This window comes from Acinonyx jubatus, chromosome D3 (genome assembly GCF_027475565.1).
Source record: "Acinonyx jubatus isolate Ajub_Pintada_27869175 chromosome D3, VMU_Ajub_asm_v1.0, whole genome shotgun sequence".
NCBI classification, from domain to species: Eukaryota; Metazoa; Chordata; class Mammalia; order Carnivora; family Felidae; genus Acinonyx; species Acinonyx jubatus.
The window spans coordinates 36,828,312-36,844,465 of record NC_069392.1 but is presented as its reverse complement, the minus strand read 5'-3'; the positions used below and the strand labels follow the sequence as shown (position 1 = coordinate 36,844,465).

The window sequence follows — 16,154 nt, the reverse complement described above, 5'->3', positions numbered from 1 at the left end:
TGTAGCTTTTTTGGGGGGGCAACTGAAATAGAAACATTAAGATGAGCTTCAACAGAAGGGAAGCACTGAATTGGCTCTTGGATAGTGACAGACAAATTATAATTAATAATCAGAGCAAAACACTGGGGTCTCACTGCAATGCGCAGGGCTCAAGGAGGTAAAGAGCTTCGGAGCATCTAGGAGGAAGGTGCCAGGCAGCAATGCCATCTAGGAGGAAGGTGCCAGAGTAATGAATCCCCCTGGCAAGAGGGAGCTGCCTCAAAAGTCATGATGGAACATCAAAGACAGCAAAGAGTGGTGAGCAGGGCTTCGGGGAGCATGTCGCAGAGGTCAAGGCAGCAAGTTTCCTGAAGGCAGCACAAAGCACTGTCGGTAAAACTGTTCATTCAGGAATCTCAGATGCAAATGGGAAATAATCAGTGTGGAGCATAGCAAGTGAGAAGATGTAATGATATTTCATATATTCCAGGACATATCAATTTGGGGGTTCCTATTTATTAAGATATGCCATGCTAATTCACCAATGGAGATATCCTGTGGACACGGTGGGCATAGGCTGTCACAGGATATGCCTCATCAGCTGGGAAGCAAAGAAAGGTTTAAGCCAAGTGAAATGGGTCGCCCTCAAAAAGTAATGTGCACCCCTCAGGCGGCTGGCAGTTTTGACACTGAAGTCACATTTATTTTAAGAGAAGGTTATTATTACGAGCAAATCACTAGCAAGCATTACTGTTCAGAATTCCAACCATTTATTATCCATTATGCATCCATTACTACTCCACGGTGCCACTGTTTGTCATGTGTTATTAGTATAATAGCCCCATAATGGGCTATGCTTCTTTGACACTGTTATAACTGCCATGATTCACAAAGCCAATATTACAAGGGAGAAAGGATCATATACAATGAAATAATGCATGACTGCAGTTATTCAAATATTACATCATTCTCGGCCATGCTTACCATTATCACGCTGCTTATTAAAGGTATATTAGTAACAGCAAACTGCCAATTAATCCAATTTTCCATGTGATGTTATAAATAGCTACTCTTTTGTGAGGGAATATGTAGAGGGCACACAGCTGATGCCAAGAGTTAATGCTCATTTGTGCATTAAGGAATAACTAATCCTTAATAATCAGTAATTCATTACAGCAAACAATCTATCAGTACATTTTTATTTGCAACTCACATTCATTCATTCATTCATTCATTCAGCAAATATTTATTTGCCACTCCTGAAATGCCAGATACTTGTGCTATGGACACTGGGGATATCAAGAGTACCTGAGTAATCAAGAGAGAAAAGGGTTTCCTCTATTAGCTTACATTCTAGTGGCAAAATAGATGATAAAAGAAATAAGTGAATACATAATTTAATGCCAGATAACCACAAGTCTTTTGATGAAAATTAAATTCATATAAGAGGAGAGTAAATTGCTTTACAGAAGCAGGGATCATTAGACAGGAACATGGATAATTCTCCCACTGCAACAAGTAGGAATTTTGAGTATGTATATTTGGACAAGGATAGAAAGGTAGATTTGGCGTGGGGATAGGAGCAATTTTACTCTGCATTTCTTCCATTTTCCCAGAGAATGAGAAGCCGAGGTTACAAAAGGGGAATGAGGAGAAGGACGTGAGGACAGAGGATGTGGGAAAAGGTGTTCCTGGAGAATGGGGACATGAACTGATTTGGGAAATGGAGCGCAATCACAAGAATGAACTTATGGATCCCTTGGACACTTGCAGAGATAAATTTAAAGTTAGACCTCTTGGAATGTCTCTTCATTTTTCTCCAGGCATAGGATTTTTCTGGCCTCACTCAGAAATTTGCAAACAGGCAACCATTTGAGAATGGGTGAATATCACACTGTCAGTGAAGCTAGGGGCTACGGAGAGACACTCAGAGCAGAAAGAGAAGACAGTCCACTTGTAAAAGGACACAAATGCCAGAGACATGGCACATGGTAAACAAGACAACAACACCTGCTTCACTGAAGGTTCTTTACGCAAAACCTCTGAAGTCAGCCCAGAACCTACTGATTTTGAGTGGCCCTAAAAGCATCTACATGTAGCTCATACATAGAGATTTTATACATATTTTCTTTGGGCTTCACTGTCCATTTATAACTTTGGTACATTCACATAAAATTGAGGCCACTTTCACATATTAGAAAAAAAAATGCATCTTCTAACCTCACAAAGCAAATCTTTACTGGAAAAAAAAAAAACAAACCATGAAAAAAGAATTCTCCTATTTCCCTGATTCTATCATGCACATCCCTCACCCCACCCTGTACTACAGTTCACTGATTATTAAATCAAGATGCACCTTACAATAAATTGTGAAGAATTCTGCCAGTTGCCTGTTATAGAAGTTGGTCACGGAATAGCTGTCATTGCCCACACTGGTTTTGAATATAGCCAATCCTTCAACAGATGATTTTGGCATTTTTCAAAAGCAGAAGAGAGGGTTATGTGTGATCCCTTCATGTGAAGTTAAGAGTGAAGTATCACTTTCAGCTGAAAAGATAATTTTTCAAACTGAATTCAAAAGTCACTAGCCAAATCCTAGCATTTTTCTATTTTCTTCCAAATTTTACAATGGTCTCTAAAGGTAATAAAATGTGGAATAAGATTGTAGAAGTAAGTCAAGATTATACAGGATTAGTGGGGCACATTAGAAGAGTTGATTCTTTTTCATCTAAATATAATAATAGGAATGGGGCACCTGGGTGGCTCGGGGCACCTGGGTGGCTCAGTCGGCTGGGCGACTGACTTTGGCTCAGGTCATGATCTCACAGTTTGTGAGTTTGAGCCCCGCGCGGGGCTCTGTGCTGACAGCTCAGAGCCTGGAGCCTGCTTCGGATTCTGTGTCTCCCCCCTCTCTCTAACCCTCCCCTGCTCACGCTCTGTGTTTGTCTCTTAATAATAAACATTAAAAAATGAAAATAAAATAAATAAATAAAATAAATAAATAAATAAATAAAATAATAGGAAGACACCAAAGAGTGTGTGCAGGAGAGTCATGTGATCCAACCCATGTTTTCAAGTTCACGCTGGCATCTTTATATAGTATGGACAGACAGGATCTCGAGTGGATCCAGAGAGCAGCTGGGAGGTAACGGTAGTGGTCCAACTGACAGATGATGTCAGCTGTCAGTAGGGTGACTGTCATGAGATGGAGAGCAGCAATGGGACTAGGGATATAGTATTTGGAGTCAGAATCAATCGAATATGGTGGTTGACTGCATATGGTTGTTTCAAGATGGGTAAATTTTAGGAATGACTCCCAAGTGTCTGGTTTGAGCAATTTGATGGGTAAGTTGCCATTATTAAGTTGAGGATGCCTAAGGGAGAAACGGGTTGGGGCCTATATAGTGAGGAGTTCATGAAACATATAAAAGATGTCAAGTAACAGTTAAATATATGACCCTGGGGCTCTGGAGAAGAGGTCATGGAAACAGACAGATACAAACTTGGAAGTTATCAGTCAATAAGAGGTCCTGACAACCAGCAGAGTGGATGAGTTCTCTCAGGGAGATAGAACCCAGCAGAGGTGCTCAGCCCAGGCAGTGCATTAGAATAACCTGAGGAGCTCCCAAACTGCTGGGCATTTTAAATATGCACTCAGGCTTCAGAGCTACCAGAACAGAGAAGTAAAGACAAAGGGACCAAGGCCTTGGGCAAGAGGTTAAGGACAGAAGCCAATGAGAAGACTCAAAAGGAGCAAAGAGGTAGAGGAGAACAAGGTAAATGTAACCGCATAGACCCTACAAGAATGATTACTGCTACCCAAAGGAAAAGGACAGGGAAATACTGATCATTACATTAGGAGTCCAAGGACTGAGTGCCAGCCTCTCAGCTCTCTGACATAAAGGCTCACTGTGGACACCAAATTAGGGAGCATATATTTGAAGTAGTTAATTAGATGACTTAATTTTCCTACAACAGTATCACAGGTCAGAGGGCTCCCCAGAGAACCACCCAGATCTTAATGTCTGCTGAATTTAGAATCCAAAAGCAGCCACTCATGCCTGGCTTACCGTGGAGGGCAGTGGACACGCACCACCCTCCTCAACCCATGTGGAGAAGAGAATTAAAAACGAGGGCAGAAGACACACAGACTGCCTTTCTCTGAATGTGAATAAGTACTCCTTGTTCATGTTTGAGAAGAGAGCACATTCCGACTCCAGCAGGTCTGGGGGAGGCCCTGATTCTCCATTTCTGCACTCTTCCAGGCAAAGCTGGATCTGGATCCTGCTGCTGTGGAAAACCCTCCCCTGTACTACACCCTTGAAATGCAACACCCAGTTCCTGCCACACCCAGTTCTGCCAGGATGTGGAATATTGCCTAAACATTTTCAACTGTGCCTGTTTCCAGTTTTTGCCCTGCCTGCCTACCAGATCATCAACCTGTTCACTGGGGCCATCATCCTGCCCAGCCTGTATCTCTGAACCCCATCTTTGGTTCAACTTTGATTCATTCCCTACTGGTTCAATGGCCCTGGAACACAAATACATCCTCTGAGTTTACAGGATCTACACATCCCTTCTTTTTCTATCACCAGAACCCCTTGGGTCCCAGTGAATATGGCCCTGTCCCGTTGTTTCCATGACTCGGCCCTGTTTCTGCCAAGGAAGCAAGGACACACACACACCTGGGCGGAGTCCTGGAGTAGAAAGTGCTGGGAACAAGCCCCTAAGAAGCAGTAGTAGAAAAAGAAGACCCATAGCAACCATTTGTGCTGCAGACCCCTGTGGCCCATTTCCCACAGCTGAGCCCCAGTGGCTCCCACAGCTATGCAACTTCCTGAGATTCCTCTGCTCACTGGTCCAAACACAGATCGTGTACAGACCACTGGCTCAAGGGGCTTTCAATTAAAAAAAAAAAAAAAAAAGAAGAAAAAATGTGTATATAGATACAAACATGCATGCATACACACACATACACATTAAGACAGATTAAATTTGAAATCTCCTTTGTCTCTACATGATAGTAAATAAAGGCATTTGGTGTTTGGAAATGCAAATAAAACAAGGCATGTTCTATACTTTTTCTAAGAGAGGAAAAACTGTTCTCCTGGAGAAGCCATCTGCCCCTCGGCATCTTTGCTCACAAGGCTTGCTGCATTTGCAAATGGGCTTTTACAACATTCAATAGTTTGTGCCATGCCCCCCATATTGAACTGTGATTTAACCTACCTCCCCAACTCGCTTGTGAGGGCAGGTTCCAAATCTCAACATCACCCCAGGGCCCACTGCTCCTGGAATGGTCTCTTTAGTAAGTAAAATCTCTTGATTTTAGTAAGTAAAAGCCCCCTCTCCCTCTTTTTAATGAGCATCTTAATTTTGTCCAGTACTACTGCAGTCTGCAGAACCAGAATAATGGTTCCCAAAGTTGTCCACATCCTAAGCCCAGAAACTTGTGAAAGGGTTACCTGAGATGGCAAGAGGGAATTTGCAGGTGTCATCTTGAGATGGGGGAGATTATCCTGGGTTTCTGGTGGGCCCAAGGTAATCACAACTGCCCTGATTAGTGGGAGGCAGAAATATCAGAGAGAGGTTTGAAGATGCTATGCTGTTGGCTTCGAATATGGAGAAAGGGAACATGAGCCAAGGAGCAGATGCAGGCCCTAGGAACTGGAAAAGGCAAGGGAAAGGGTTCTCCCCCAGAGCATCCAAAAGGAATCCCTGCTGAAATCTTGGTTGGAGCCTAGTGACACTGCCAACCTAAAGAAATATGCATTGTGCCACTGAGTTTGTGGTAATTTGTTACAGCAGCAGTGGGAAAATAATACAACTCCATTTTGGAAATAAATTAATCTAATGTAAGAATTCACTCGTTCTCTTCTCACAGAAGAAGCTGCTTTCCCTGAGTCTATCCATCATCTTTTCTTATTTCACAAGAAATGACACAGATATCAGAACAAGATGGGAGATGTATTCACCCTCTTGCCTAGTCACTTTATTCTGGGGAGTGTTTTGCTCTTATTTATTTTTGATAGATATTCTTCCACTGGTAAAAATAGAGTGCCTATAAAGCAAGATGTGAGAAAAAGAGATGATATCCAGCCTAATTAGCTAAGTATCAGTATTAGTAAGGGCATGTGGAATGTCAAAACTGCAGCTGGTCAGAAATAGTACGCTTCTGTTCAAGAAAACCATGGAAAACGTGCACATCTCCTCCAAAGCCAAGACAAATCCAACAGACTCTCTTGTTTTCCCTGAAGGAAGAGAGCAGGTCCACACTGCACGTTCTGACTGAACATCTGAGAAACCAGAGGTTTCGTTATCACAGCAGGCAAGGGGTCTCATACTTCCTGAGTAAATATAAAGCACTGAATAAAGCAACAGACTACAGATAATGGAGGACCTTTTTTTTAAGTTGAGAATTGTTAGCCTAAAATGAGATCCTTACTAAAAAGTCCAGTAACTCTTGAAACACAAATATAATCCAGCATCTGTACCCACAGGTATGTGCATTTTGCAGCCGAACAATCTGTAGCATCCCTCAGACGCTCAAAGAAATGTATAATCCTAAAATAAGGGTTAAGAACAACTAGTGCTACAACATCATCATCTTTATTTAAGAAGTTTCTACACAGACAGTGTTCTGCACAGAAAACTGTGAAATGTTCTATTTCTATTCTATTCCGCTCATGACTAAGCTGATGCCTCCAGCCAAATAATCACATGTCAGGATCTCATTAGATCTCACAGGTCAGGCTGGTGAGATGGGGGCTTGGTGAGGATTACTTAAGGAGTGCCAGCAATGGCTCCAGAGTGGGACATCCGAGTCATCGCCAGGGCAGTTCTTCCTGGCCGTGCTGTTGGGCATATGATTCTGTTCTGGATATAGAGACTTTAATAAAAACGTTCAAGGTAAGTATCTATTTACATTTCTTTGAGAGTATAATTCTAGTGGCAAGGAAGCTTGCCCTATGAAAGATTATACATCGTTTGGGGAGCTTGACTACATTCACACTGAAAATCAAATGAATGGATGGTTATCAATTGATACGAGGAGAAATATATTTAAGTCTAGAAGCTATTAATTATATGGTATAGCTCATCTCTTCTACCTCTTTCCACTGAATATCTAAAACTAGATTGGAAAATAAACATAGATGTGGTTTCGTTCAAAAATATTTAAAAAAATAAGGCAAGAATACAAAACTGTTTACACTAAAAGTAACAACTTTATAAGTTCATCTCTCATAGCCAAATCAGTCTGGTATATCTATTAAGACAGGAGTTGGCAAATTATAGTCCACAGGCCAAACAGGGTCCATCATCTGTTTTTGTGCATCCTGTGAGCTAAAAATTGATTGGTTTTTATATTTTTTTAATGGCTGCAAAAATCAAAAGAAGAGTATTTCATGGGGCGCCTGGGTGGCGCAGTCGGTTAAGCGTCCGACTTCAGCCAGGTCACGATCTCGCGGTCCGTGAGTTCGAGCCCCGCGTCAGGCTCTGGGCTGATGGCTCAGAGCCTGGAGCCTGTTTCCGATTCTGTGTCTCCCTCTCTCTCTGCCCCTCCCCCGTTCATGCTCTGTCTCTCTCTGTCCCAAAAATAAATAAACGTTGAAAAAATAATTTTAAAAAAAGAAGAGTATTTCATGACATGTGAAAATTATAGAGAATTCAAATTTTAGTGTCCTCAGTTTTACAGGAACATAGCCACCCTCATCTGCTTGCACACTGTTAATGACTGTTTTTGTGCTAAACCACAGAACCAAGGAGTTGTGGCAGAGACCTCAAGGCCCATAAAGGCTGAAATAGTTCCTTGCTGTCCCTTTACAGGAAGAGATGCTGCCCTATGGGTTACAAGCTCCGGCTGTAGTTGGGTGGCCTTGGACAAGTGGCTTAAGCTACGCGTGACTGTTTCTTCACCTGCATCTACGTTATAGGCTTGCTGTCTGGTTTAAGAGAATATGAAAATGTAAAAGCACATAAACAGCAACACGTAGGCACCACAACTGAGTCAGCCATCACCGATATTATTGTTGCTGCTGTTTGCTGTTACTATAATTACACTAATGCACCTTTACCAGGGAGGGCATTCTACCTGCTGTAAACCTATCTGGAAATCATGGCTGATGGCTGACACTAATTTATAGTTTCACCTACTCTTAAAAAATATCTTTTCATTAATTGGTCATAATATTTTTGAAATTTGTCCCAGTCTCCTTCCCAAATGAAGACAGTCATCAATCATTGTGGCACTGTAATGGGCGTTAATTAGAAGTTTAGCTCAAAGGACAGTCATTTTTAATGTTAGTATCTTGTTCTGTCCTCATATTTCAAAACCATTTTCAAAAATGCATCCCAGCTAGAGACAGTGGCAAGAGAGGTGATATATTCCAATTCTGCTCCCTTTTTGACAGATAATTAAACAAGGACTCATAGGGGTCAAGCAACTTTCTCCAAGCACAGGAAACCCTTAATTAAAATGAACATTCACTGACTTGTATTTGGACTTTTGCTTTGCACTAATCCACCTGCAGGTTTTTCAAACAAAAGCTTTGAACTTACTGGTCTGCCCAAAAATTCAAAACAGTCTGGTCACACAAGTAGACAACTTACCATGACAATTGGACAATTTTTGTCGTGATGCTTTTATTTCATTTAGAAATGCCACAAATACATCCAGTTAATGCATTAAATATGAAAAGACTTGCTGAAGACACTCAATTTATTAATGATTCAAGAGAATTTCCTAAAGCATCTATTTGGAATTCATTTATAATTCATTTCACAGCTTAGCTGTGGTTCCCACAGGGCAAATATTTATCAAATATTTCTGTTTTAAGTCCTCCTTTTACATTTATTTGTAGAAGAATACACTTTTTTTCCTAAATAAAGGCTAACCTTCCTAAAAGCATCCATCCGTCTATTGTAGTTTAACGTGCATTTCCTGATAAGGTGACAGTAATGGGCCTTCAAATATAACAGAGTATACTGTGCAACCAAACAAAAGAATAATTATTAAACATAATAGATGGCTATAAACTGAACACGATACACACTGAGTATATCATAAATATTTATTAGAAAGTAACTATGGTAATTAATAAACACAGTAATCAACACAAGGGAAATAGCATCTTAAAAACCTGCCATGGCAAGAAAAACTTCATAAGCCATGAACCACACATGAGCAAATTAATATTTTCAGTATGCAAATCAGAATATCTGACTTGTCTAGTGCCAGTGGACTTAAAAGAGCAAGAGTGGAGAATATCTTGAGTCAGGCTGCCACTGCCCTGTCCTGCCAACACTGACAATTTATAGTCTCTAGTTCCTATGGCTTATCACAGCTAGAGGGTAATATCTGAAATGAGAGAGCACTAGCTTTGGAATTAGAAACATCTGAGTTTACAGCCAGTTCTTCCACTACTGATTGTGAACTCTGGGTCAATACTTAAAGTCTCCATGCCAACTGTGAGGCAGAAATAACCCATACCTGTAAGAGCTTTGTGTAACCAGTCTTACTGTGGTGATCAAATATGGAATCACTATGTTGCACACCTGAACCCAATTCAGTGTCACATGTCAGTTAGTCCTCAATAAAAATAAAAGTTTTTTAAAAAGTTGTTGTGAAGATAAAGGTACAATACATAAGAGACTTAGCTAAATGTCTGAAACAAGGTCCATATTCAGTAACTGGGTCTTCTTACTCTACTGATAACACTTCTGTGACTTCTGAGCCTGACACCATATCTACTGCTGTTATCACTTCTACTCCTGCAACCGCTAAGAAGTCACTGCATCCTACTCCTTTTGGCCAATGTACTATTGGCGGTAACATGTCAACTGTAATAATTCACATTCTTTGTATCTGCACACATAAGGCCCACTAGGCTAGGTAGTATTTAAAATATAAAATAAAAACACCATAACAAGTGTTGGTGAAGATGTAGAGAAACTAAAACCTTTATATTCCATTGGTGGGAATGTAAAATGGTGCAACCACTATGGGAAACATTTTATGTTAAAAAAAAGTTACCATATGACCCAGCAGTTCTACTCCTAGAGATATACCCAAGAGAAACAAAAACTTAAATCCACTAAAAAACATACACAAATGTTCATAGCAGCATTACTCAAAACAACCAAAAAACGGAAACGACCCAAACATCTACAATGATGAATGGATACACAAAATGTGGTAGATCCATCTGTACAATGGAATACTATTTAGAAATAAAAAGTAATGAACTACTGATACAAGCTACAAGATGGATGAACCTTCAAAACATTATGCTATGTGAAAGAAGCCAGGTACAAAAGATGACGTATTGATTACATGATTCCATTTATATGGCATGTTCAGAATAGGCCAATCCACAGAGACAGAAAATGGAATTAGTGATTGCCAGGGGCTGCGAGGAGATGTAGACCAAGGAGTCATTGCTAGGGCGTATGAGCTTTCTTTTGGGAGGAATGACAAGGTTCTAAACTTAGATAGTAGTGATGGGTGCACAGCTCTGGGAATATAGTCAAAACCAGTGAAGTTTATGGTGTGTGAGTTATATCTCAAAAAAGCTGCTTTAAAAATAGAATTAATCAAGCACATAAGGTCAACTACATATTTGAGGAGTGGCAGAAAGGAAAAAAGTTAGTCTTCTGGATCTACTGCGCTTTGCCAGGGAGTGCCAGTACCACCGCCCAAACCTCCAGGGAGGACAGGCAGTGTGGGCTCAGCAAAAGGACAAAGTAGGGTGGGTTAAGAGGGAACTCGGTCCCCACCCTAGACATCTGCTCTCCCATTATGAAGTGGGATATTTATGATAACGATTAAAACATAAGAATAGAAGGAGTAGGAAGACTATAAGCTCTAGAGTTGAAAACTGTTTGAAAGCTGGGGTTTAAACCCAGTTCCCCTCGGGCACCCGGTGGCTCAGTTGGTTAAGCTTCTGACTCTCAACTTTGGCTAAAGTCACGATCTCACAGTTCGTGAGAGGGAGTGCCACAGGGCAGGATTGGGATTCTCTCCCTCATTCTCTGCCCCTCCTCTGCTTGTGCTTTCTCTCTCTCTCCCTCTTGTGACCTTGGACCAATTACTAAACCTCCCTGGCCTTCAGTTTCCTCATCCATAAAATGAGTATAATAATAGCACCTTTGTTCCCACGGTTGCTATGAGGATGCACTAATGCATATAAGCCCTTACAAGAGTGTCGTCTGATAAAATTAAGTGCCATCGTCGTCATTATCATCATCATTAGTATAGTTTTTTTGGTTGACCTGCTGACTCTACTCTTAGCAGTCAGACACAAGCATGCAGCACAATACCATATGAGCACGAGCACTCCCAGGGGAGTACCCCTCGAACTCACCAGGGACTGTGGGCTTGTTCCTCCTCTACCTACCGATGACAATTCCTTTCATGAGGCCTCTTTGTTAGCACAGAAAATAAAGGCACCCAGGGAGAGCAGCACAGGGCATTTGCACTGGCTAATAACAGCAGTTACTACTGGCTAATAACGGTGCTAGAGAGAGTCAGGCACATTTTTGGGTATTTTACATTTGTTACTTCACTGAATTATCACAACAAGCCTGCAAGGTAGGCATTATTAACCACATCACTTTACAGATAAGAAGAAGTTCAAATATACTGAGTAACCAAGCTAATAACACAGTTAAATAAGTCAGAGCTGACATTCAAACCCAGATCCGTTTATCCTGTCACTTTCGTACATTATGTTGAACTGGATTTCCAATGGAAGAGTGAGTAATCAGGACAGGAGTTAGGAATCAGAGAAGAGTATTTTTTGTTTCACACAATTACTCAAATAACAGGATGCCAGAATATATGCAGTGCCATCTGTTCTTTCACTCATTCATTCACATGTTTATTAAGCACCTATTATGTGCCAGTATCAGTGATAAAAACAGTCTTGGAAAGATAGATGTTAAAAGAGAAAATTACAAAAAATTTTGTTTTAATAAATAAAAGAGAACATTACAGAAGAATATGGTCAGCATATTAATAAACAAATGGTGCTGGACAAACAGGATATCAGGGAAGTGTCAACTGTGCTCTCTACTGCAGAGAGAGTCCCATCCACTGCCTTCAATTTCCTTAAACAAGAATTCAGAGGACAACACTTGAGACTCATTTTCAATGCCTTTTTCTCCCTGGGAACACTGATGAATGGAATTTTAAGCCACACTTTTGAATGTTTTCTATAATTTGTGTCTATTCAGAAAGCTGCCAGCCCACAATCTTTCTCCCTGTACCTCATGGGACAGGACAAGGATATACCCAACTGCAGGACTGGGGGTGGATGCAGCATGGAGAGTCCACGGCAAAATGGAGGTTCCATCACAGGAATGGGCTATAAGAGGGCAGAGGCTGTTGGTGAGGTCAAAAGTACTCTATAAGTCCTAAGACATTAATGTCCATTCCAGGACTGATAACATTCTGACAGATTGAATGGTATGTGGAAGCAATTCATTTCACATTTTATAAAGCAACATTTCACAGGGTAGAGAATGTCAGCAGCATAAACACATCTTAATTTAGTCCTAAAATCCTAACGGGATTTCCATTGCACTCACAACCACAGAGGTAACACTTAAGGTTCTAATCCTGTCAGAGAGACGAGGCATTTTTCAACTCTTTCCTTATAGTAAAAGACAAAGCAATTACCATGGAAGAGAAAAAATAAGGAGAAGATACATGAAATACTTCTTTGGAAGGACCAGCTAAATTGTCAGAGATTTAAAAGGATCAATGTTGAGATAGTAAATAAGAAATACACTAAATTCAATTTAGGAGCTAAAGTTTTTCAAATATTTCAAGGTAATGTGTTAGCCCAATATGATCACATAAATAAGCTGGCAAATACATTCAACTGGATACCACGATACATAGCTTATGAATCACAAGAAAGCAATCTGTCACTTAGAATTCTAAATAAGTTTTGATGTACTATTGAGTTTTTCCTATAAATGCAATAATTGTATAATAAAAGTTAAAAGAGAATTCAGAGAAAAAAACCTGAGGTTCATTTTCAATAACAAAATATTCGTGAATTTATAAAGTAATTACGATATCCAAAAGTTATTCCCAGAGTAAGTGCTGTAAGAGTAAGCAATAAAGAGCCACAAATAATAATTTCAGCAATATGCTTAAAATTAAATTTAAAATAAAATATTAATAACAATATATGTAAGAGAAAACACCTATAATGTATTAGTTCTGAACAGCATTCAGCATAGTTGTTTCCATTTGTCAGAAGAATAAAACACTGCCAATTCTTGATAATCTATGGCCAAATACTCATCTCTAAATTTTACTAAAATATATGTACTGATTATTCTTTACGAGATAAATTATTCAGCATATAGCACATAAGATTTATTTTAAATTATAACTGTACATCACACATAAAAGCATCTTTCTTGATAGTGCCTATTTTCAAAGTAGTCGACTTGAATCTTTTTATTATTATGAAATAAACTGTGTTTGGGTGGAAAATAACTTTTGAACTGTCATATGTTATATAATTATTGAATACCACAACTTTCAGCTCTGTACAAAAAAATGAAAAGCTTCTAAGAAAATTTAGTTTTGATGATGTGTGCTTTTAAAAAAGTAGATTTCACAATAAGAACAGTAGAGAAATCTGTTCATCAAATATTTATATCAAAATTTAACTTTTTGTTTTAGCTACAGTGACTAAAGTCCTTTTATTCATTTTTCTTTGCTCTAACAAAGAACAGTAGAAAACAAAGACTTAATTGTTCTTGTTAAGGTATTTAATGACTATTTCAAAGAAATAGCTGATAATAGTGACAAAAGGCAGCTAAAAAAAGAAAGAAAGAGAGAGAGAGAAAGAACAAAAGAAAGACAGAAAGAACAAAAGAAAGAAAGACAGAAAGAACAAAAGAAAGAAAGAAAGAAAGAAAGAAAGAAAGAAAGAAAGAAGACAGAAAGTCTAAACAGCAAATCCCAATGTGAATATGTTAGAATCCCACTCAAAATCAGTTGTGTGTCTAATCTACAGATTCCGTGTCAGGTACCAGCCAGCTGGAAATCTCTGTATCCAGGAACTGGGACTAGGAACGAAATCAGTGGAAGTTTTCTCCTCCAACGGAGCCAAGAAATTGGAGCCACAACAGCAGGGCACTTCTGGCAAGTTCCTACCTTTAACCGCTGCTCATCCACATCGATGACTGTAGCCACGCGAATTAGCCTGGGGTTCCGTCTGTCCACCGCTTCAAGCCTCATGCTGGGCAGAAAACCGTGGGGTGGCCGCTGAAACATCAAGAGAGCCAAAGTCAGCAAAATCCCACTGCTCAGATGCCACATCGCATGTTTTCTAAAGTGCAATTGATCTGACTTTGCATTTAGACCTTGAACACAACTGGAATTTAGTTTCAAGGGCACGTAACACTTCGTGCATATTATTTTATCCAGTTTCATAAAAACCTGTGAGAGGAGAAAGAATTTGTTGGTCATTTTCAAGATAGCTAAAAAGACAGATTAAATCATATATTCATTAACAATCACAAGATTCAAGATTCAAAATAGGTTCTAATTTATTAACAATTTATCTATTTGATTAATTTTTTTCTGAAATTAACTTCATAAATCAAGAAACTGTTGACCACTCTCACTGTCCAGTTTTGTAGAGTATGACTCAGAAGACAAAATTATTTACTAAATAATTAGAAAAACATAAACATAATCCTTTATAAATCTAAATTTTAAAATAGATAAACGCTGCATAACTCTTGACAGTTAAAACTATTTTAGAATCAAACCACAATGTAATTTAAAGCTATAACCTGTGCTTTGTTACTTATCTGTAACATAAGCATGTTAAAAACTGTTTTAATTTAAGCTTCTTCCAAAAATCCTAGGAACCAGGAGTCTATAGCGAGGGCACTTAGGAAATTCTAAAGAAAATGGGGTGGGAAAAAGCACACTGGGACTTACCAAATCATTGACACCAATGAAGTTTAAATACAAAAAATCAAAGTCAAAAGACAACTCCAGCAGTGTTCATAGGTTGGTAAAAAGTCACTCTGAAAGCTATTACACATAAAATATTCAATCGACTTTATTGAAAATGAAACTGTGCTGAATTTTGTAAGTCTAGAAATGGCAATAGGAAACCCTCATAATACATAATAAACAGTTAAATCTTTCTCCAATATCTGGTTTGCTTCTCTCCCGCTTTTGTGGAAGTATATTTTCTTCTAAAATGCATTATTATGTCTACTAAATGGAATATACTGACTACAAGTAGGTCTTTGATGCTTGAAAATCTTTCTGTTCTCCCCAAGGTCACTGTCCTGATAACAAAGGTAATAGTTTCATATTGCAGATGCCAAAGATACACAGCTTGAGATGAATCCATGATAACTCCATGTCAGATCCTGGAAGCTGCCCTTTTAACGAAATCATAATTTTATTTTCTTGTAATTTTCTTCTTGGAAAAATAAAATGAGTTTTGACAGAAAGCAAAAGAGAAAGAGGTTAACTACCAGCAGCTGGTACTTTGCTTATCGAGTTTTTTCAATTCCTGAAGTCCTTTCTAGCACTCCAGGACTTCTGGCTTTCTTAATTTGATTAAATTCATTTTCCAAATCCAGTCTATTATAATAGATTTATTTAAAAAAACAAAATAGCATTTTGTTTAAAATCCCTTTTGATCCCTAGAAAACTTTCTATAAATGAAATCGTATGTAGAAGCTCGCTATATAAAATTCTGACTAAAGATGAATCAGGAAGCCTGGAGCACACAATTAAGTTGAAAGGGAACAATCTGAAAACCACTTTAAAACATAAATATCTCTAACTGTACTATCAGTGCACTGTCTTTTCCTCAATAATTTATGCTTGGTTCAACCCTGGAATAAAGGTATAAGTACAAATTTGAACGTTAAAAACTGGTATTCTAAATGCCAAAAGCAATGTTTCCCTCAAAATGGATAAAACTGTAACACACACCCACTACATACAGTTCACCTATTTTATTATGGCATCGTTGGCATTCAAACAGTTCCCAAGACTGTGAAAGTTCAGAGTTCCCGCCATGTGGACTAAGACAAGCAGAAATGAAGGACTCTGCCATTATTAGGGGTTGATGAGGGGCTTTCAACTGCACTAGGGTGGGCTACTGTGCTTTGTAAGA

General features: G+C 39.1%; 1 protein-coding gene across 11 annotated transcripts in view; it reads right to left on the bottom strand.

Annotated features, from left to right (window-relative positions):
* L3MBTL4 (L3MBTL histone methyl-lysine binding protein 4) overlaps window positions 1-16,154 on the bottom strand; it is a 442,148-nt gene that overhangs the window by 220,702 nt on the left and 205,292 nt on the right. For all 11 annotated transcript variants that reach the window (XM_053205899.1, XM_053205893.1, XM_027068534.2 and 8 more), the window contains one exon: window positions 14,159-14,269. In XM_053205899.1, the coding sequence (XP_053061874.1) occupies window positions 14,159-14,269 (111 nt within the window). The remainder of the gene's footprint in view (window positions 1-14,158; window positions 14,270-16,154) is intronic.